The sequence below is a fragment of the Theropithecus gelada genome, chromosome 4 (genome assembly GCF_003255815.1).
Source record: "Theropithecus gelada isolate Dixy chromosome 4, Tgel_1.0, whole genome shotgun sequence".
Lineage (NCBI taxonomy): Eukaryota > Metazoa > Chordata > Mammalia > Primates > Cercopithecidae > Theropithecus > Theropithecus gelada.
In genome coordinates, this window is record NC_037671.1 from 125,157,414 (window position 1) to 125,178,926 (window position 21,513).

A 21,513-nucleotide genomic window follows, 5' to 3' on the forward strand; every position below is an offset into this window, starting at 1 on the left:
TCGGGCCCTGCCGAGCCTGGGCCTGCTCTGCTGAGACAAAGGGCACAGCATAGGAAGCCTGGTCACATGCATCTCATGAGGTTTTCCCTGTGTGGAAGCATTTTGAGTCTAGGGCGTGGCAAAGCCCATGGGTCCTCAATGGCAGCCCTGTTGGCTGTGTGATGTGTGACAGAGAAATTTTCCTTATTGAGTTTAACTTTGTTTGATGCCAGCAGGCAGCTCAGAGAGAGAGAGGCTTGTTGTTTAATCATCCTGGAAGGGGCGGCCTCCCCACCCCTCCCACTGTGTGTGGTCACTCCCGCCCTCCCCACCCCCGGCTTCCTGCAGAGCCCGCCTGTGTTCATGAGCCCTGTGTCTTCTGCCCAGGCCTTTGCTTTTACTTTGAGAGAAATCTTTCTGATTCCACTATGTCCTTTCTGCCTTTGGGGTCTTTGTGTTGAGTGAATAGATTCCAGGTTTGCTTTCATTAACTCCGCGAAACTCTTTGGTGCTCACACTGGCTGTAGCTATTGGAGGCTATAACTGGGGAGAGGTGGGCAATGGAGATGTGAACCCCCAGAATCTCAGACAGGTCTCAGTTAATTTAGAAAGTTTATGCCAAGGTTGAGGACATGCACCTGTGACAGCCTCAGGAGGTCCTGACAACATGTGCCCAAGGTGGTCAGAGGACCATTTGGTTTTGTACATTTTAGGGAGACATAGGACATCAATCAACATACATATGATGAACACTGGTTCCGTCTGGAAAGGTTGGACAACGGGAAGCAAAGGTGGGAAGACTCTCCGGTCTTCAGCAGGGAGGGGCTTCCAGGTCAAAGGTAGATAAGAGACAAATGATCACATCCTTCTGAGTTTCTGACGAGCCTCTCCAAAGGAGACAATCAGATCTGCACTGATCTCAGTGAGCAGAGGGGTGACTGAATAGGATGGGAGGTGGGTTGGCCCCAAGCAGCTCCCAGTTGACTTTTCCCTTTAGCTTAGTGATGTGGGGGCCCCAGGATTTATTTTCCTTTCACAGAGACGTTCTTTGTAACATCTTCCTTGTGAATCGTTTTGCTTTTCCTCCGTACATTCATTCTCCTCTGCCGCAGAGCCAGGGTAGTAGATACAAGAGCTCCATCCGGCAATCTCCAGAGGCTGTTGGGAGCATCCTAATGACGTCATGCCGATGCTCGTGTGAGGTTTTGCCCTTCAGAGTGTCCTCTCCGGTGCATAACTGCAGCCGTGTTTAATAAAACAAGCTCTCTTATTTTTATCTACATCAGGAACTATTTTTTCAGGAATGAATGGATAAAATGTTTTGATAAAAAAGTATATCAAAGCTTCTAAAAGTCACATCAAGGGGTTACACAGACCCAGCTGCCGGCCTCTCCCCAGGGATGAGCAGTGTCCTCATCGCATCGTCCCCGATGAACCGGCCGTGAGTCACACGACTCCACCAGTGGCCTCCTGCAGTCCCCACCTGGTGGACTGTCTTGAGCATCTGCTGCCACCAAACACTTCTTTCACATTTCCTGATTTCTCTCTCTGTCTCCTCTGGGTCTTCCCATTGCGGACCACATCATGGTACATCCTCTCTCCCTCCTCCTTCAGAACAACAATACCCTCACCGAGGTCCTCACCACGGTCCTCCTCTCATCCTCCATATCCTCCAGTGGTCCTCAGGCACCGTGGGCTGCTGCCTTGGGGTGGGTGTTTGCATCTGTTATTTCCAGCAAAGCTCCAAACCAAGTCTTTTCCTGAGCCCTGCATGTCCTCAGCACTCAACGGGCCAAGAGTGCAGGTGGCCTGTTCTCTCCCTGCCCACCACCTGACTTCTCTCCTGGCTAATTTCTCCACCAGTCACCCATGCAGAGGGCTAGGATGATGCAGCTCTCTCCTTTTTATTCCCAGCAGCTGAGAGGTCATGAGGTCTCAGTTCTCCCTCCTCCAGGCCAGACCTGTCCCTCTGCAGGGCTGGATAGCAGGATCCCTTTGCCCCATTCTAGCCACATTGCCCATTCCGGCCCTGTTGCTATTGCATCCTCCACATGACCTCTTAAATCTAGAGGCCCTAAACATGTGCTGTGTGAAAGTCCTCTCCAAGGTCTCTCGGCTCTGCAGGCTCCCACGTCCCTGCCCGCAGGCCTCATCAGTGTGGCGCTGCAGCTCTGTGCGCCATCCCACCTGCATCCCTGAGGGTACCCCAGCTGCCACCCTTCAGGGCCATCCCTTGGCCTGTATCCTCCTGCCCGAGCACCTGGAGGCTCCCGGGTCCCCTGTAAGGCTTAGCTCCTCCTCTGTGAAAACCTCCCAGGCCGTTTCCAGTTCCCCCAGCACGCACAGCTCCCCCAGCACACAAGGGGTGGGGCTGGTCACCCTCTGGTGGCCCCTTGCTGCCATTGCCGCAGAGCGTCTCCCCACTGGGCTCTCACTTCCTGGAGGGCAGAGCCTGCCTCTTCACATTCCAAATGCCCAGCACAAAGGAGACTGAGAAGCAGTGATGGGAAAGGAGTGGGCCCAGGAGAAAAGGTGGGGGAGGAAAGAATTTGAGGCCAAGCGGCAAGAATTGTGACCTCACCATTCAGCCGTCTGATTTGCAAAAGGGCTAGGAAGACTGAGCCTACCTTTGCTCCCACGTCTCCCCCACATCCATGATCCTATGGCCTATTTTCCAGTTCACCTACATAGAGAAGAAAACTACCCTGACCAGCACACAGAATCCAGATCACTAAGACCTGAACTCACAAATGATAAACAGGAGCGGGTGCAAGACTAAATTCCGTAGGAGAGCCTTCCAAAAAGGTTTGCACACAATGACTACAATCAGAGAGGAAGAAAAGAATCTCTAAACTCCGGGGTCATTACTCTAGAGAGAAAATCACAGCCAGGGGTACAAAATTGTATTCTGTGAAAGTGTTCTGCGCTCTCCTGGCTTCTGAACACAGTCCTCCGCTTGAACAACTGGGGTAGTGGTTTCCATTCATGGCCCCTCTCATTAAATCTCCTTCAGCCTAGGTTGTTTGCTTCCCCTTTTGCCTCCCCAGCAGTTTGTCTCCTGTGCCGCAGTCCATGCTGCCCCTGTGTCCAGGAGGACAGTGCACACACGCTGGCTGGGACCTACACAAGGCCTTCACCCAGTGGAGGGGGGCAGGCAGGGGTCTGCTTCCTCCAGGCCACCAGGAGCTATCTAACTTTGAGCAATGCTTTTTACTGCAGTGAGCCTGTTTCCTCTTCTGTAAGAACATGGGGTTGAACTGCATGCTCCCCAAGGTCTTTTAAGCAATAAAATCCTGATTCCGTTAGTTGAGGCGGAAGGAGGACCTCCCGTGTCCCCTTGGGCGTAAGTGATAAGAAGTCGTTCCCACACCCTTCACCTTGGTGTTTTGGTCTCAAGGGATTAGGAACTGCAAGGACCACTGGGGAAGGAGGTTCTGAGGTTCAGGGGAGACGCTTGTATCCCCCAGCTCTGCCCACAGCACCACCTGCTGTGTGCCTACTCGATTCCCGTCTAGACTCTAAGGCAAGCTTGTCCAACCCAGTTTGTGGGCTACATGGGGCCCAGGATAGCTTTTAATGCAGCCCAACACAAATTTGTAAACTTTCTTAAAAGATGATGAGATTTTTGGTGATGTTTTCAAGCTCATCAGCTATCGCTAGTGTTAGTGTATTTTATGTGTGGCTCAAGACAGTTCTTCTGGTGTGGCCCAGGGAAGTCAAAAGATTCGACACCCCTGCTCTAAGGAATGTCACAGGACCACTGTGATGACAAGGGTCTGGGGTTAGAAGAGGGATGGGCAGAGCAGTGGAACAGCAAGGAGAGATCAGAAAAAAAGAAAAAACAAACGAGGATCTGAGCATATAATACAGGTGTTACTGCAATGACACCTGAGGCAGCACAGTGTAGGCTGGCCCCATGTTGTTGTGGCACGCACATCACCTCACAGGAGATGCAGCCCCGGGAGGTGGGAGGTGTCTCATCCGGTTAGCATATGAGGAAACTGAAGCCAAGAGTAGGACACAGTGATGCTGACAGTGAGCTGGAGTGCGGGGCCAGACACCACGGTTACCACCTAGGCCCCTGGAGACACTATTACAGACCAAACGGGAAAGCAAAACTGTCCCAACACCAAAGACAAGACAAAGGCGGACTTCAGAGAGCCTGAATCCTGGGTGTGAGCATTAAAACCAGGAGTTGAGACAGTGAAGCTCAGGGACCCAGGAATGAGGAAGAACTTTCTCTTTTTAACTGTGGTAAGACCTATATAACATAATATTGATCACTTTAACCACTTGTAAGTGAACAGTTCAGTGACATGAATACATTCACAATGTTGTCCTCACCAATATTACACCCAAAACCTTTTTATCATCCCAAATGGAAACAGTGACTTCCCATTCTCCCTTTTCCAGCTCTTGTTCACCACAATTCTGTTTCCTGTCTCTCTGAATCTGACTATTCTGGGTAGCTCTTATAGTGGGATCATACAGTAGTTGTCCTCTTGTGTCTGGCTAATTTCACTTAGTATAATGTCCTGAGGTTTCATTCATATTGTGTGTTAGAATTTTACCCTTTTTTAGAGCTGAATAATATCCCATTGTGTGTGTGTCTGTGTTTACTACAGCATCACATTTTGTTCATCTGTTGATGGACACTTGGGTTGATTCCTCCTTTGTCTGTTGTAAATAATGCTGCCATGAACATGGGTGGATGAACCTGTTCAAATCCATGCTTTCAGTTTTTTTGGATGTGTATCCTCTGAGCAGAATTGCTGGGTCACACGGTAATTCTGCTTCTTTGTGAGGAACTACCACACTATTTTCCACAGTGACTGCGCCATTTTACACTGTCATCAGCAATGCACGATGGTTCAAGTTCTCCACATTCTCCCAGTTTGTTATTTTCTATTTTCTTCTTATTATTGTAGCATTCTTGGTGAAGAATTTCTTTTTTTTTTTTTTTTGAGACGGAGTCTTGCTCTGTCTCCTAGGCTGGAGTGCAGTGGCGCAATCTCAGCTCACTGCAAGCTCCGCCTCCTGGGTTCACGCCATTCTCCTGCCTCAGCCTCCCTAGTAGCTGGGACTACAGGCGCCCGCCCCTATGCCCAGCTAATTTTTTTGTATTTTTACTAGAGATGGGGTTTCACCGTGTTAACCAGGATGGTCTCGATCTCCTGACCTGGCGATCTGCCCGTTTCAGCCTCCCAAAGTGCTGGGATTACAGGTGTGAGGCACTGCACCTGGCCAAGAATTTCTTAAATAAAACTTCAGCAGTGTGTGTATCACAAGGCCTAAATATGGATAAATTTAAATACCTGGCCCATGATACAACACTTAATCATATTTGTCCCAATAGAAATGTTTGAAGAAATTTTCTCCCGTCACTCATGGGGCTGTGTGAGGTCCCGGATACTGCCCTGGGTATAGCAGCTTGCTCAGGGGAATACTAAAGCTGTTCTTACTCAAGTGGTGCTCTTTGTTTGTTTGTTCATTTGTTTTTGCACCAAAACTAATTACATCTGTATTCCCAGATGGCCAGACTTGAGATAGTGTGAGCACTAAGAAGAATATGTAACTGTTGTAACACACTAAATTCAACAGAAAGTACGTGGTCCATGGTTATCTTCATGGAGAGGGAGAGAAGGAATCTTCCTCTTGATTTCCAGTTCCATCAGAAATGTGTGAACATGGCTGTTCTGTAGCCCTGAATGATTCAGGCAGGGATCACATATGTATGCTAACACCATTGGATGAAGGATTGCTAGGGAACCCACCGATCACTCCGTGCCAGGTATCAGCCCACAGATGCTTGTTACTTACAAAGGGACATGAAGACCTTTTCCATGGAGAGATGGTGACCTGCCACCTCAACCACCCATCACATTTAGCATCACACAGAGAGGGCGAGCCCAGCAGGCACCCCTGATCTGAGGAGGCTAAAGTACAGGCATCACCTGGTGACCAAAAATGTTTATCCCCAATCTTATCACGCCTCCAGTTTACAAGAAATACAAGCATTGTAGAAAGCAATTGAGCAACGATCAGACGAACCCAGAATGTGGAACATTCTACAGACAAAAACTGACCTGGACTTCCCAAAAAGTCCATGAAGAAATACAGGGCAAGGGAAATAGGTGTGGGACCATTGTCTTCTAGGAGCAAAACAAAGCCATTTAACAACCAGTATAATTGAATTGGATACCTAGGTCGGGAAAACGACGTAGAGGGGAGGACTGAATATAGATTGGATGTTAGATGTATCATGGAGTGATTGCTGGTTTTCCTATGTGTGACAGTAGGTGTTAGAGTTATGCTAAGAGACTGTCCCTGTTCTTAGGAGACACCTGCACGTGCACCTCAGAGTAACATGTCGTGCTGCCTACAGTTTATTTTTAATTTTTTGGAGAGCTAGAGATGCGTTTTTATATATATATGTGTGTGTGTGTGTGTGTGTGTGTATATATATATGTGTGTGTATATATATGTATATATGTATATATATATAAAATATAGTTTGAGAGAGAGAAAGCAAATATATTAAAATGTAAGCAGTTGTTAAATCTAGGATTATTGTACAACTTTTTTTTTTTTTTTTTTTTTTGAGACGGATTCTCGCTCTGTCGCCCAGGCTGGAGTGCAGTGGCGCGATCTCGGCTCACTGCAAGCTCCGCCTCCCGGGTTTATGCCATTCTCCTGCCTCAGCGTCCCGAGTAGCTGGGACTACAGGCGCCCGCCACCTCGCCCGGCTAGTTTTTGTATTTTTTAGTAGAGACGGGGTTTCACCGTGTTAGCCAGGATGGTCTCAATCTCCTGACCTAGTGATCCTCCCGTCTCGGCCTCCCAAAGCGCTGGGATTACAGGCTTGAGCCACCACGCCCGGCCAACTTTTTCAGGTTTTGTATGTGTTTGAAATGTTTTAATGAAAAGTTGGCAGGAATTATATCTAATATTTCATGTTCAGTGTTCCTCAGAACTCTTATTTCCTGCCTCATGAAAGCCTTTATCTTTCTACTTTGCAGTTCGGGACCGAGTGAGATCGAAGATGGAGAGAGACATCTTGGCAGAAGTGAATCACCCCTTCATTGTGAAGCTCCATTACGGTAAGTAGAGTCAAAATGACACTTTAGAGAGGACCCAGGGCAACCTTCTCCAGATCAAAGAAAACTGAAAAAGAAATAACAGATCAGAAAGAAGAAAATCTTTCCCATACCATAGAGTCCTGCCCTGCCTGGGGATGAAGGTGCCTTCTATCCTGATTGCTTAGTCTCTTCTGTATTTATTTTCTTTGAAAGAGCAAGAAGCCCTGTTTTCATCTCAAAGATCTAATTTTAGATGGGGTATCCATTATTAAATTGTTACCATACCATTGATAATTTAGAAGATCTCAACCTAGATTGGGGTGAATCTATGACTTATTTTTGTGTTGTTTTAGAATAAAAAGCTCTATGACCCAATAATTTCTTTAAACCAGAAATGGTAACACCTTCTTCATTTCAAATGAATATCATGTTTAAAGATAGTAGCTCATTGACCCCTCAAAACTTCCATTCAAGGTAGCTTATTATTTTCGTGTTTCGAGGCTCAAATAATTAACCAAAGGCCACACAGCTGCTTTGCCACACGACTTCTCTTCATTTGCTGTCTGCCTTTTTATCCCAGTAGAGAAGCAGTAAGTGAAATCTTCAAATTAAAAAAAGATGGGATGAGATGGTGGCTGCAGACTCATGGCTTACTGCATTAAACTTTCCCACCTAATAATCCAGATGAGCTAAGCACAGAAGGGAACAATAAAACCAGTAGTTTGTTCTTGGTTGCAAAGGACAAGGTGGTGTGTCGGGGAGGTGTTAAGTGAGATTTGCGTGAATCTGAGGACAGGATGAAGGAGGCCTGCCGAAGCTGGGCATACCCTGCTGTTCCTTCTGGGCCATGGACAGTGCAGTTGCAAACCTCTACCTCCTGGCAGAGGAGGCCGCAGAGGCTGGCTTTCCAAAACTCTGCCCTCTCCGCTGCCGCCCAGCGGCTGGTGTCACGTCCCATCCCACAGGTCATTTACGTTACTTGCTAGTGTGTTTTCTGAAGAAATTTAAGAACTGGATGTCCTACAAAGAGCTTTAAACAGACCTCCACATCACCTCGGTGGTAATGTGATGTGTCTCCACCTGCCTGTCAAGCCCAGGATGAAGCATTTAATGCGCACTCAGTTTACACAGTTCTGGCAGAGGGCTTTCTAGCTAGAGGCTATGTTTCTAAAACCCCCACATTTATGATGTTTCTCGCATTTACTTTTAGAAAATAAAACGTTTTCTAGTATGCAGGGATATTGGGATCCCTTCCAGCCACACCTCCTATGTAGATAAAATAGACACCACGCGGTGCCTCACCAGTGCTGCCGCAGCAGCCATCGTCACAGCAGCGATGGTGACGGGCTTCTCTAGACCCTCCCCCGTGCTCATGCGCCCTCTCAACAGAGGCAGGTCCTTGCTGAGGGTGGGCAGGAGCTGTGTAGCCTGCCTGTGGCCTGAAACAGAAAGTCTGCAGTTGCAGCTCACAGTGACCAGACCTCGGACGTGAGCCCCATTGTCTTGATGTATAAATAACTGGGCCGACCCGTCACCAGAACTGCCGAGAGAGGAAGGCAGGGGGTTCCCTGGTACCAGAGTGGAGTTCTGTAGGAAGAAGGCACTTCCATAGGGCAGAAAGGACACGTCCTCTGAACCAGAGCCACCTTCAGGCTGCTCACTAATGCATTACGGCGAAAGCCAGCAACGACAACAGCTTGAATATGCACATCTTTCTCCCCGTGTATCTTTCAATTCCTTTGGAATTGAAAAAGGGAAGGAGGGGAGAAAAAAGAAAGATGAAAAAAATCTCAAGACCCCCTAAAACAGTGAGAGAGGGGCAGCCCTCACAGTGTCAGACCCCCTCTGCTGGATGCGGGGTCCTGCCATTTCTCAAGTGGCTCAGCCTCCCGGAGTAAGCGGCACCTTGAGCAGGGAGAAACCAGAGCCACAGGACATTCGACAACCTGCCAAAATGCGGGTCTCTCTCCCCCACAGCCTTTCAGACAGAAGGAAAGCTCTACCTGATCCTGGACTTCCTGCGGGGAGGGGACCTCTTCACCAGGCTCTCCAAAGAGGTGAGCAGCCGCCACATTACACAGGAGGGCGGGCAGGAGCTTCCGTCTAGGACTAGAGGGAAGGAGGGGTGGAGAGCACTGAGAGGAGATGAGCACGTGCGAGAGTGCGTGTGTGTGTGGGGTGCATGTGTGAGTGAGAGTGCATGTGTGTGGGGGGGTGCATGTGTGAGTGCGTGCAAGAATGCGTGTGTGGGAGGGATGTACATATGTGTGTGCAAGTGTGCATGTGTGGTGTGGGTGAGACTGTGCATGTGTGGGGTTTGCATGGGGGGTGTGTGAGCACATGTGCATGATGTGTGGGGTGTATGTGTTTGCGTGTGTGTGGTGTGTGTGTGGGGGTGTGTTCATGGTGTGTGGGGTTGTTTGTGCATGGTGTGTGGGAATGTGAGTGTGTGTGCATGTGTGGGGTGTGCATGTGTCATGTGGGATAAGTGTGTGGTATGTGTGTTGTGTGTATACGTCAGGTATGTGATTTGTGGTGTATGTGATGTGTGCTGTGTGTGGTGTGTGTACTGTGTGTATATGTGGGGGGTGTGTTTGGCATGCTGTGTACATGTGTGGAGTTGGTGTGTGTGGTATGCTATGTGTGGGGTGTGTGGTATGCTGTGTGCACGTGTGCATATGTAGGGTGTGTGTATGTGGGGTTTGTATGTGTGTGGGTGTGTGTGTGCTATATGTGGTATGTGCTTTGTGTGATGGGGCGTGTGTGTGTGTTTGACATCCTGTGTGCCTATGTGTAGGGTGTGTGTATGTATGAGCTGTGTGTGTGAGCTGTATGTGGTGTGTGCTATGTGTGATGTGGGGTGTATGTGTGTGTTGGGCATGCTGTGTGCATGTGTAGGGTTGTGTGTATGTGTGTTGGTGTGTGTGTGAGCTGTGTGTGGTGTGTGCTATGTGTGATGTGGGGGGTGTGTGTGTTGGGCATGCTGTGTGCATGTGTAGGGTGTGTGTATGTGTGTATGTGTGTTGGTGTGTGTGTATGCTGTGTGTGGTATGTGTGGTGTGTACTATGTGTGATGTGGGGGGTATGTGTGTGTGTGTTTAGTGGTGCTGTCTGCATTGCTGGCTGGTTCTAAGGAAGCTGCACAAGTGGCCCTAGCAATTGTCTCAGGTGATGCCAGCAGTGCCCCTGCAGCTCCAGTACCATAAGTCACGCTGTTGACCTCTCGGCTAGAGCAGATGGAAGGCGCAGGTCAGTGGATAGGAGCGGCTGGGAAAGACTCACAGGGTCTGACTTTCCGTCCTGGGAAGAGGGAAGTATTGCTAAGCCGCCGCACATTGGCGCTGTTTACTGCACGCCCCAGGGCTTCTCCTTGACCTCCAGTGCCTTAGGTGGGAACTCTCCAGGATGCAACTTCACCGCATCCCGAGAGCCCTGTGGCCCTGATTGACATGAAAAGCACCCCACTTCATGGTATGGCAAAAGGCATATTCTGCCCATGGCAGTGCCAGTGCCAGGCTTTCCATTCTGACGATCCTGCTTGTTCGTCTCTTATACAAAGGAGGAGTGGCCGAGGTGCTTTCACAGCAACGGTGGCCTTCACACCCCCCACTCCCTTTTCCCCACCTTCCCCTTTTCAGCAGGAGACCCCTCTGTCTTGCACAAAGCCCCAAAAGAACAGTAAACCAAGGCAGAGCTGCTCGTGAGGCGGGCCCAGAGGGTCCCAGAGACCATGGCTGCCCTGTCCCTCTGCGTCTATCAGTCCCTCGGGCAGTGGTGCACATATCTGTGGGACTCCGTGCACAGAGGAAAAACACTAGGCCGGGAGAACCTGATCCAATCTCTACACGAAGCCCTTTGGCCCCTTCCTGTGCCACCTGCTGTGCGCCCATTTCCAAAGATGCTGGAGCCTGGCGTCTGCCCATTCCTCGTGTGGTATCATCTGTTGGTTTGTCCGCTCCCCTCTCCTCCACAGGGAGTCAGTCCATTTGGGGTCTGGTTTTGTCCAGCAACTGCTATGACACGCCTGTGGTTGGGCACCCTGACCAAAAAGACAACAGTAATCAGCGAAAAGCCCAGCAACTCTCACGTGGGAATGTGTCTCCCCTGAGGGCCTTTATTTCAGAGTAGGAGGAAAGTTGTCCAGGGCGGGCACCACAGATTCGTGGAGTTGGTGGGAACCTGCAGAATGTCTTTTCCTTGGGTCCTCTTTCAGCAAGTACAGGGCCCAGCATCTTACGGGGACGGTCACTGTGCCAGCGAACCTGCAGGACTCACCTTGGGTCCTCCTTCAGCAAGTACAGGGCCCAGAACTTACGGGGACGGTCACTGTGCCAGCGAACCTGCAGGACTCACACCATGAGGTGTTTCCTTTCTATGGAGAAATGTCCTGCTCTTGTCCTTGGGGGTTACACTAAGAGCTGGGGGAGTGGAAAGACAGGTTTGCCTCTGAGCTCTAAATTGTACACACAACCCATGGTGGGCCACATGTGGATCTGTCAAGTCAGAGGAAAGAACCAGGCCACCAGCAGAACGTGCTGTCAGCCAGTCCACTGAGCACATGAACCAATCTAGAAAAGAAACATCCATCCGGGAAAGGCGCTGGCCAAGCATGGAACGGAGGACAGGGACTCGGGGGGCTGGCGGGTGGCTGGCACCCACTGGCCACTGTCGGGACGTGGAGCCTGCGTGTCCAGCCCCGTGGAAGAACCCCCTGTGTGAAGTGTGTGCCCAGCCATCAGCCTGACGCCACTCACCGTTCAGACACCCTGGCCACCCTTCTAGTTTTGTGCTTGCTGGGCAGCCTTCTGGCTGTGTGCTGATAATTCAGTAATCATGTGGACTTGTAGTCTCTGTAATGTTGATTTCTCCTGACGAATATAGAAAATGGCTTGTGGGCATGATTTGGCTTCCTTGTAAGGGGGTCTACAAAAACTATGTGCTGATTCTAACAAGTCGAGGGTGGGGATGAGTCACTGTGGGACGATGGCTTTGGGGTCTGTTGGGCTCTGAGGCCTCATGCATATTTCGGCTGGCCTGAGTGAGCCCCCAGCACATGGACACTTAGGCCATCCCTGCCTGATCACCTCCAAGCCCTGAGCTGTCCCTGCCACATGGGATCCTGGAATGTGGCCGCCCACCCCAACACCCAGAAACCCCTCCCCGTCCCGCGCCCTCGGCTTGGGGCACCCATAGCCGACTCTGCACCACCTGTGGGTGGTCTTTGGTAGAACTAATCCCACTTTGGGTTGACAGCAGGTTACATAGGCTACTAGTTTGCATCAACCCAAGTGGAGATAGATAATCCATGGGGAAAGAATGATATTCGAGACCCATTTTCAGTCACCTCATCAAGCCCTCACAGAGTCTTACTTGTGTTAAACTTGTTATGAATTCACATCATTAGCACTCATATTGGAACGTAAACCCAGAAACCTACTCCAGAGCCAAATGACTTGCAGGGGCGAGAGGGACACAGAGAGGAGAGGCTGAATCTCAGCACCCCACTCTCAAGGCGGCATGAGTCACCTTTGCAGGAAGCCCTCGTCTCCATCCACTGATCTTAGAACTGCAGAGGGAACTTACTTTTCTATGAGAAGAGTCAGAAAACCACTGTGGGGGGCCACAGCGTTCCACAGAGCAAACCGACCCCAGTGTGGACTCTCGGTCTCTCTGGCAGCGTTCTTTAAAACACACCAGCCATAAAACAAGTTAAATGTTTTTGTTTTTGTTTTTTTCTTACTAGGTCATGTTCACGGAGGAGGATGTCAAGTTCTACCTGGCTGAACTGGCCTTGGCTTTAGACCATCTCCACGGCCTGGGGATCATCTACAGAGATCTGAAGCCTGAGAAGTAAGTGAGAAAAAACCAGGGCTGACTTCCCCACGCCCATCAGCTCTGTGTTTTTTACTGGGCCGTGTTGGTAGCCGCTGCTAGATATTTATTTCCTAAATGAGGACGTATCAGAGAGCAGGCTGGGTAGACTCGTGTGCTGGCAGGACTGGCTCAGCCATCAGGTGGAGGTGTGGCCTTGCTGATTTGCATAGGAAACGCCCAGGCCCGTTCCCACCTGACACTCACAAGGCCTGAGGGAGGGCAGGCTCAGGTGTGTGTCTGTGATGTACAGGAAGCCAGAGCTGGAGAAGGGCACGCCCACCACCCTGACCCACATTCCCGCCCTCTCTCCTGGGTGAGGCTCATCTGGCCACTGGGGACCATCTCAAACATGGGTGCCTCCAGGGCAGTTTCTCCTCCTCTGTCATCTCTTCCCCGCCGTCCTCCAGATTCAGGAAGCCCTTTCATCTACTTCAGGAAGCCCCCCGAATGTGGTCAATGAACCTCTACTCAGTTACGCGTCGGCCCCACCTCTAGGTACCCAGTCAGATCAGCTCGCCCAAGAACGTATCTAAAAGACAATGGCACCAGAATTCCCAGGCCCGGAGTCTACTGAGATTTGCGTATCCTTGGCAATGGTGACCCGTGAGGCTATGATTTCTAGGATATTTTGCTAATCTGTTCTAAATTTTGGAACAATAAAGTCCCTCCAAAATAATAGTGTTCCCATTTTCCTTTCGTTGTTGTTTTTACATTTTCTTTGTAGACCCGACACATAACTAGGAGTGATCCACTTAGAAAAGACGAGATTTGGAGGATGGTATTTTAGGTTGAGTTGACCTCAGCAGTATCCCTGAGGTGAAGTAGCTGATTATCTCACTCACTCTTCACTGCCCTGAGGGGCTGATTAATGCCACCCACCCAGACCAGGGCCCACAGCCATCCCTAGATGAGGCATCACCTGGTGGCCTGGTGAGACCGACCAGCCTTGGGTACCACCAGGCAGCCCCGAGCCTATGAGCTAAGACCAAGGGGGCCCTGGGGTCTGCAAACAGGTCTCAGCTGCTACTCCACATGCCTGCCCTGTCACCTGCGTGGTACTGACAAAAGACAAGCCCTGCTCTGAAGCTGGTGTTGTCAGATGCAGCTGTCATTTATGGGAAACAGCTGGGTTTACCCAGCAACCAGGTCACATCCCATATCCACCGCAGGATGTAAAATGCATTTGCCCATGTGCTTGATGATCTGACTTCACCACCAGTCCGTGGAAAGCCACAGCTGCACATGTGAGTTGAATACGTGTGTAAATACAGCTGGAGCATCCCTCATCTGAAAGTCCAAAATCTGAAATGCTCCAAAATCCAAAACTTTTTGAGCCCCAATGTGACACCCCCCAGTGGAAAATTCCACACATAAGCCCTTAACACAAACGTGGTTTCATACACAAAATTATTTAAAATATTCTGTAAATTAGCTCCAGGTGATGTGTAGAAGGCATATATGAAACATAAATGAATTTTGTGCTCAGACTTGTGGCCCATCTCCAACATATCTCATTATATATAAGTAAATATTCGAAAGTCCCCAAATCCTAAACACTTCTGGTTTCAGGCATTTCAGATAAGGGACGCTCAATGTAGAATCATAAAAGACTGGATCTGGAGTAATCCCACGAAGAGAGTAGCCTCCTGGCAGCTGCTGTCTCCCCCCAAGAGCTGCAGCACAAGGCCAGATTTCCATTTCAAAGTGGGTCTGACCTAGAACCCCGTGGTGCCGAGCCCTGGGCCTCCCCTTTCACCCCTCCCTAATTGGGAGGTGCTTCCAGAGCCTGGCCTGTCACCTTGGGTCCTTGCAAAGGTCATCCCAGAAATTAACCTCATGTTAATTACCCTCTAAGTCGGAGTGCTGTGTTGTGAGTCTGTGTGGACGTTGCCACTGCTCCTCCTCCCGTGGCCCTGGCTGTTGATGCCTGTGTGTTAGACGCACACCCCGTGCGTCCACTCAGGCCGGGAGTGCCGGTTCTCGTTACTCCTGAAGGTCAGCATGATCCTATAGCTAAAACTAGCCTTATTTAATTGCAGGCTTGAAGGAAAAGGTTGTGTTGTTCAATTAGAATTATTAGAAAATTAATCTTGAAAGGTGCTTAATTCTGGGCAAAGATTGAATATGCCCAAAAGGCAAATACGAAAACATTTGCCTTGTTCATTATAAATTGTTATCTTAATGATATGCTGTAACTTTTCCTTCCCATTTCCAGAAAATAGTAGGCTTTTTTTTTTTTAACTCCGTGGCAGATTTTTTTTAATTGTAGAAACATACACGTGACTTTTACAGTTTTAACCACGTTTAAGTGCCCAGTTCAGTGGCATTAAGCACATTCCCATTGCTGGACCACCATCCCCACTGTCCATCTCCAGAACTGTTTCATCTTGCAGAACCGAAGCTCTGGCCCCCTGCACAGTATGCGCAGTAGCTCCCCAGCCCCCGGCACCCACCATCTACTTTCCATCTCTGTGACTCCGACTCCTCTAGGGTCCATACATTTTATATTTGTAAAATCATATAATACTTGATGTTTCGGGACGGGCTTATTTCGTCGAGCATGATGTCTTCCGGGCTCCGCTGTGCTGTAGCGAGTCAGGCTCTCCTTCCTTTCACAGGTTTCTATAAAGGTGTCACAGATTAATCCTCCAAGCCTTGCCTGTTTCCAGCCCACTTCCTGGTCTCTTTAGGGCGAGGCTGGTACCTCCCAGCATCTGGAAGAACAGGATTTAATTACAGCCAAATAAATAAATACATAGGGAAAGTTTGGGGCCACAGGGGTGTCAAAGTATCACAGCCCAGACTCCAGCCTGACGTTCAGGGAAGGAGGGATTTACGCCTGCACCCAGCCCTTTACGGACCCTGCCTCCATTCTCTATGCAGGGTCCGCCCCTCGGCAGGATACCTGGGAGGAGCAAAGGCAACTCTCGCGTCAGGCAGGTGGCGTGACAAGGGCTTGGCAGGGAACAAGACAGAGACCCACTGGCCCTCAGGGGTGCCAAGCCGGGAGCAGGTCTCATCCCAAGATGTACCTGCTGAAGCCTGAAGCTCCTTGGTGCCATGGCCCCTGCTTGTGCAGGCTTCACCTGGGATAGGTCTCAAGAGCCAGGGCAGGGATCAGGGGAGGATACATGGGAGAAGAAGGGGGTCTTTGGACATCAAAGGCATCCCGAGTGCAGAAACATTCCTTCTGTGAGGCTCTGGGTCTCCACAGGCCAGGGCGGTCCCAGGACACTCTCCACCTGTGCTTCGTGCACAGCAGTCTGGAGGGCTCCCAGACCTTCCCTGGGGACCCACGAAGGTCTAAAGCCAGCAGTCCCCAGCCGCAAGAACACACATCCCTTTGTCCAGGAGGTGTGGCACCAAATGCGTTGTTGAGCTGGGAGCTGTGGAGAAGGGAGGCACGATGGGAAAGCCCACTGCACAAGCCATGGAGACCTCCTGGGCCAGCTTCATCAGGGCTCCCTGAAGACGTCCACCTGCAGCTCCCCTCTGAGCTCCGCGTGCCCGTCAGCAGGCTGGGTCTCTTTCTAAATCATCTGTTTTCTTTCCCTTTCTTTTAGCATCCTCCTGGATGAAGAGGGACATATTAAGATCACAGGTTTGTAAAAGATGGCAGGCTGCCTCCGTGGCTTCATCTCAGCCCTGGTAACTGGGGACCACCTCAAAGCCCAAGCCCTCTTATTTAGACCACCCTTCCCTTTGCCAGATGCTTGTCTCTGATTTGGCAGAATTTTCTATAGCTACAGACTGGTTATGGCGTTGTACATCTTCATAACATCCAGAACCATGCAACTTCCCCGGTGGCCCCTTCTTTTCCCTCTCCCCCGCCAAGCTCTGTTTGCTGGGCTCCTTAGTATCGCTGGGTGTTTAGTTCAGGAGTCCCAATGCCCAGTGCTGACCTTAGGGCAGACATCTGGTGTCTCGCTGGAGTGCGGCCTGCAATGTGGGCCTTGCTGATGCCCAGTGCCAACCTGAGGGCAGACATGTGGAGTGTCGCTGGAGTGCGGCCTGCACTGCTGTCCTCACTGATGCTGTCCCTGCCTCCTCCTCACTCCCTGGACTGTGGTGGTGGCCACGTGACTGCCCTCCCTGTTTCTATCTAAGCCACCGGCAAGTTTAGTCAAACTGGAAACAGCTCCTCTAGTCTCAGGACACCCCATTTGTATTAGTTCCCTATTGCCCGAAGGCAAGCTCACGTGGTCCTGCTTTTGTTGAGCAGGGCTCTGCCACACCCACCTGGAAAGGGGGCAGAGCCCACAGAAGGACACTGATGCCCACCTGTGTGGTACCCCCGAACACACCCAGAGACTGAGGCAGTGTGTGTGCTTTGTTTCCCCGAACACACCCAGAGACCGAGGCAGTGTGTGTGCTTTGTTTGCATGTAGATTTCGGCCTGAGTAAGGAGGCCATTGACCACGACAAGAGAGCGTACTCCTTCTGCGGGACAATCGAGTACATGGCCCCTGAGGTGGTGAACCGGCGAGGACACACGCAGAGCGCCGACTGGTGGTCTTTCGGCGTGCTCATGGTGAGCCTGCCCTGACCCTCTTCCGTGCTATGGTGGCTGTTCCCCACGTGGACCCCTGTCCCCAGGTTGGTTCAGAGGTCCCGGAATGCGGAAGAAGGCAGTGCGTGAGGGCTTGGGACACAAGGCAAGTATCCAGGCCAGGCATTTCCCGGCAGCCTCCTCCCCATCCCGCGTCCCCACCTCAGAAAGCGGGGCTGGGATGCAAACGAGAATGCAGACGTGTGAGGAGTTGAACCCTCTTTATGCTTGGTGCTCTTGGGGCTTAGCGTGATGATTACAAGAGACGCCATGATTTTCGTATTAAAATATTTTTCTTATTTAAACACAGAATCCTTGCACTTAGTTACAAACAGACGTACATGGAGTTAGGCATTTTTGCATCGGTGTCTGGAAAAGTGAATTGTCTCTGTCACGTGTGAACAGACAGAGTGCACAACCGAACCCGGTCTGGACGGGGCCTTCTGCACCCTAGGAACGGTGTGGGCTCCTTTTCCAATCCTCAGCAGACCCTCCCTCCCTCCGCCAATCCCACCCTCCCAGCTGGGCAGGGGGCTCGTGACCTCAGGGTGGAGCAAGCGTGCAGTGAGTGCTCTGGAATCTGACCTGGATGACAATGGGGTTGTGGCATTTCAGGGGTATCCCGCACTCTGGCCTGTGCATCACACGCAGGAGGAAACTGAGGCCGTGAGCACTTTAGGAAATGGGATGAAGGTTGCTCCGCTGGCGTGTGGCAGAACTGTGTGCCTGCCAATCCCAGTTCCCTTCAGAGTTCAGGCCGCCTCTCCTCCCACCACACCCCACCCCTTATCCCCTTGCTAGGGAACCCCAGTGCTGAGTCCTGCGATGTCTCCTGGGGAACCCCTGGCTGGTACCCAAGGCCTCACTGGTCCTTTGCCACTTGGGTCACTTCACTGCACCACTCTCTAGGCTCTGGCCTCGGCCCCAGGAGCTCACAGACCCTGGCTGTGTCCCACGTGCCCGCACGGGCTGCTCACCTCTCCCTGAGGGGCAGACATACATTAGACGAGCTCCGGAGATGGGTGTCCACAGCCTAACCCAGAAAGCCAATTCGCAGTCAGATGCCCACATCACATTCGTGGCTGCTCCTGCCTGTGGAAGCCCCTTCCCTCCCTGGTCATTCCTGCCTGGTAAAGCGAGTCACAACAGAGAGAGTCATGCAGTTCAACACGTGAGCACAGGCATGACGCTTGAGAGAATGCCTGCAGCAAAGCGAGGGGCCCACGAGCTCAGCCAAGAGGATGCTGCTGTGGATTTATTTTTTATTATTATTCAGACCTTCAGTGGCACCAGCTAAGGGGCAGGTCCTCTCCACGTGGAGACCACCGAGCTAAGTCCCCCATGGTCACCTCTGATACCATTTCTGCTTTCCTGTCCATGCAGAGAACACTGAGCTAAGTCCCCCACGGTCACCTCTGAGACTACCTCTGCTTTCACCTCCATGTGGAGACCACTGAGCTAAGTCTTACCCCACCATCATCTGAGAGCACCTCTGCTTTCATCTCCATGTGGAGACCACTGAGCTAAGTCTTACCCCACCATCATCTGAGAGCACCTCTAGCTTTCATCTCCATGTGGAGACCACTGAGCTAAGTCTTACCCCACCATCATCTGAGAGCACCTCTGCTTTCCTTCCACTGAAAGAGTTTTTCTTTAGATACGTCAGTGAGACAGGTTCGCTTTGCTGTCTTGGAGGTGGTTCCACTCCCTTCCACATATGTCGGTTTCCTGTGTGACCCTGGCTGGTGAGTGGTGGGTGAGGGCAGCGGGGATAGCCTTGTGGAGGCCTCTCACGCTGGTGCAGGTTTTGCTGGTGCAGGGAATTCTGACATTGCCTTTGCCAGCGCTGGGCTATGGGTCCAAGCTTATAGTCTGTGGCTTCAGGAGAGATTCCAGTTCTTATACCCCTCCTGAGAACCCCAAATTCCTCCAGAGAGCAGGGCTGGCCACGCTGCACACCCAGGCTCCCTGAAAGGGCTCCTGGCATCCTCCTGTCTCTGGCTCCTATCCTGTAACTCTGAGCTCACGAGTGGCCCATATAGCAGTGCTTCAGGCCAGCCTTTGTGTAATGAGCAAGGTCATAAAATGCTGCCACCCGGCTCTCAGGCGAACCGATATTTAAAAGAACAAGAGGCCAGGCTGGAGTGGAGAGGAGTACCTTAGCAGAGAAAAGCGCAGCCAAAACACCACATATAAGTCAAAACCAACTGGACTTAGTTTTGTGAGGTTTCTGGGGGGGGTCGGCGGAGGCGGGAGTTGATATTCTTCTGTTTCTTCTATTAAGGCAACAGATCATAAACCTTTCTCATAATATAAAATATATCTTTAATCTTTTTCTTGTGTTTTTTTGTTTGTTTGTTTTTGAGACGGAGTCTCGCTGTGTCGCCCAGGCTGGAGTGCAGTGGTGCGATCTTGGCTCACTGCAACCTCCGTCTTCTAGGTTCAAGCAATTCTCCTGCCTCAGCCTCCCAAGTAGCTGGGACTCCAGGCACCCGCCACACCCAGCTAATTTTTTTTTTGTATTTTAGTAGAGACGGGGTTTCATTGTGTTGCCCAGACTGGTCTCGAACCCCCAAGCTCAGGCAATCTGCCAGCCTCGGCCTCCAGAAGTGCTAGGATTATAGGAGTGAGCCACCACACCCAGCTTTTCTGGCCTTTATTGCTACAAATTTAAAAAACAAATGGAGAAGCTGAAAGAGAAAAAAAAATAGGAGAACAGAAAAGACATCAAAGGAATGATCCAAAGATGGAGACACAAGGAGGGGCCAGAAGAAGAGGAAATGAGACCACGCTGCATTCGTGTTGCTCCAGCAAACTCCTTCCGGGTTCCCTCCCACCATCAGCCCTAAGACAGAAGCACCACTGCCAGTGGCCTTTGCTGACCCTGGCAGGGTTGGTGGCTCTGGCTGGTGTTTTCTCGGCACTCCTGGCTTGCCACTGCTCTAACATCTACCATCTTGTATTGTCATTGTCTGTCTCTCTGAGTGTCTCCTGGCACGTGGAGTTTCTTAAACACCAGTCACCCTTACCCAGGATGCCCCAGCACAGACAAAAGTGCCTGTACCCGGCCAGGCCTCCAAGGGACCCATGAGGGAGTGACGACACCAGGGTGGAAGCAGAGAGGCATTCACACCCAGACCCAGTACCCGGCGGCCCTCACCCGTCCTGGAGTCCCTGCCCTCCCCGTCCCTAGAGCGTGGAGAAGATGGCATTGAGAGCTTCTGAAGGAGGCCTGGCCCAGCACTGCCCGGCATGTCAACACACCAGGCACCCTCCTCCCATGTGCCTCCCTGGGCACAGGACATTTCTTACTGAATTGTTCACTTGTTTGCTGGGATCGTCCCACGTTCAGTGTCTCGTGACAGCTGGGGAAGGGGTCCAGCTCCAGAACGGCTGTGTCCCTCTTGAGCCCGAGGCAGGGCTGGCTGTTGCAGTGGTGACCACAAGCTAAGGCTGCCCGGCCATCTTCACATTGGATCTCAACCTGACAATCTTCAATCCGGCAGGAAAGAGTGTGTTCTTTCTGTGCACAAAAATGAAAACTAAAGCTCAAAGAGCCTAAGTGTCGGGCTCAAGATCACATATTGTCCCAGAAACACATTCTCATTTAGTCCCGCCCGCCCACGTGGTGACGGGCCGCACACAAGCAAAGGTCTTGACTGTGGGGGCCTCACGCTTCCCACACTTCCGTGGGTGGCATCAGAAGTGACTTCTGAATTCTCATTTGCAGCTAAGAGATGGGCCTCGGGTGACCTTTCAAGTCATATCTTACCCAAGCCTTGTAAGGGGATCGGTGCAGAGCCGTTGTGCGTGTGAGGGGCCTTGTTTTAAAAGAAGGCTGAGGCCGGGCGCGGTGGCTCAAGCCTGTAATCCTAGCACTTTGGGAGGCCGAGATGGGCGGATCACGAAGTCAGGAGATCGAGACCATGCTGGCTAACACGGTGAAACCCCGTCTCTACTAAAAAATACAAAAAATTAGCCGGGCGAGGTGGCGGGCGCCTGTGGTCCCAGCTACTTGGGAGGCTGAGGCGG

The 21,513-nt window shown here is 51.1% G+C and overlaps 1 protein-coding gene across 4 annotated transcripts in view; it reads left to right on the forward strand.

Annotated features, from left to right (window-relative positions):
• RPS6KA2 (ribosomal protein S6 kinase A2) overlaps window positions 1-21,513 on the forward strand; it is a 452,256-nt gene that overhangs the window by 353,915 nt on the left and 76,828 nt on the right. For all 4 annotated transcript variants that reach the window (XM_025381624.1, XM_025381625.1, XM_025381626.1 and 1 more), the window contains 5 exons: window positions 6,999-7,079; window positions 9,036-9,115; window positions 12,802-12,908; window positions 16,496-16,533; window positions 17,321-17,463. In XM_025381624.1, the coding sequence (XP_025237409.1) occupies window positions 6,999-7,079; window positions 9,036-9,115; window positions 12,802-12,908; window positions 16,496-16,533; window positions 17,321-17,463 (449 nt within the window). The remainder of the gene's footprint in view (window positions 1-6,998; window positions 7,080-9,035; window positions 9,116-12,801; window positions 12,909-16,495; window positions 16,534-17,320; window positions 17,464-21,513) is intronic.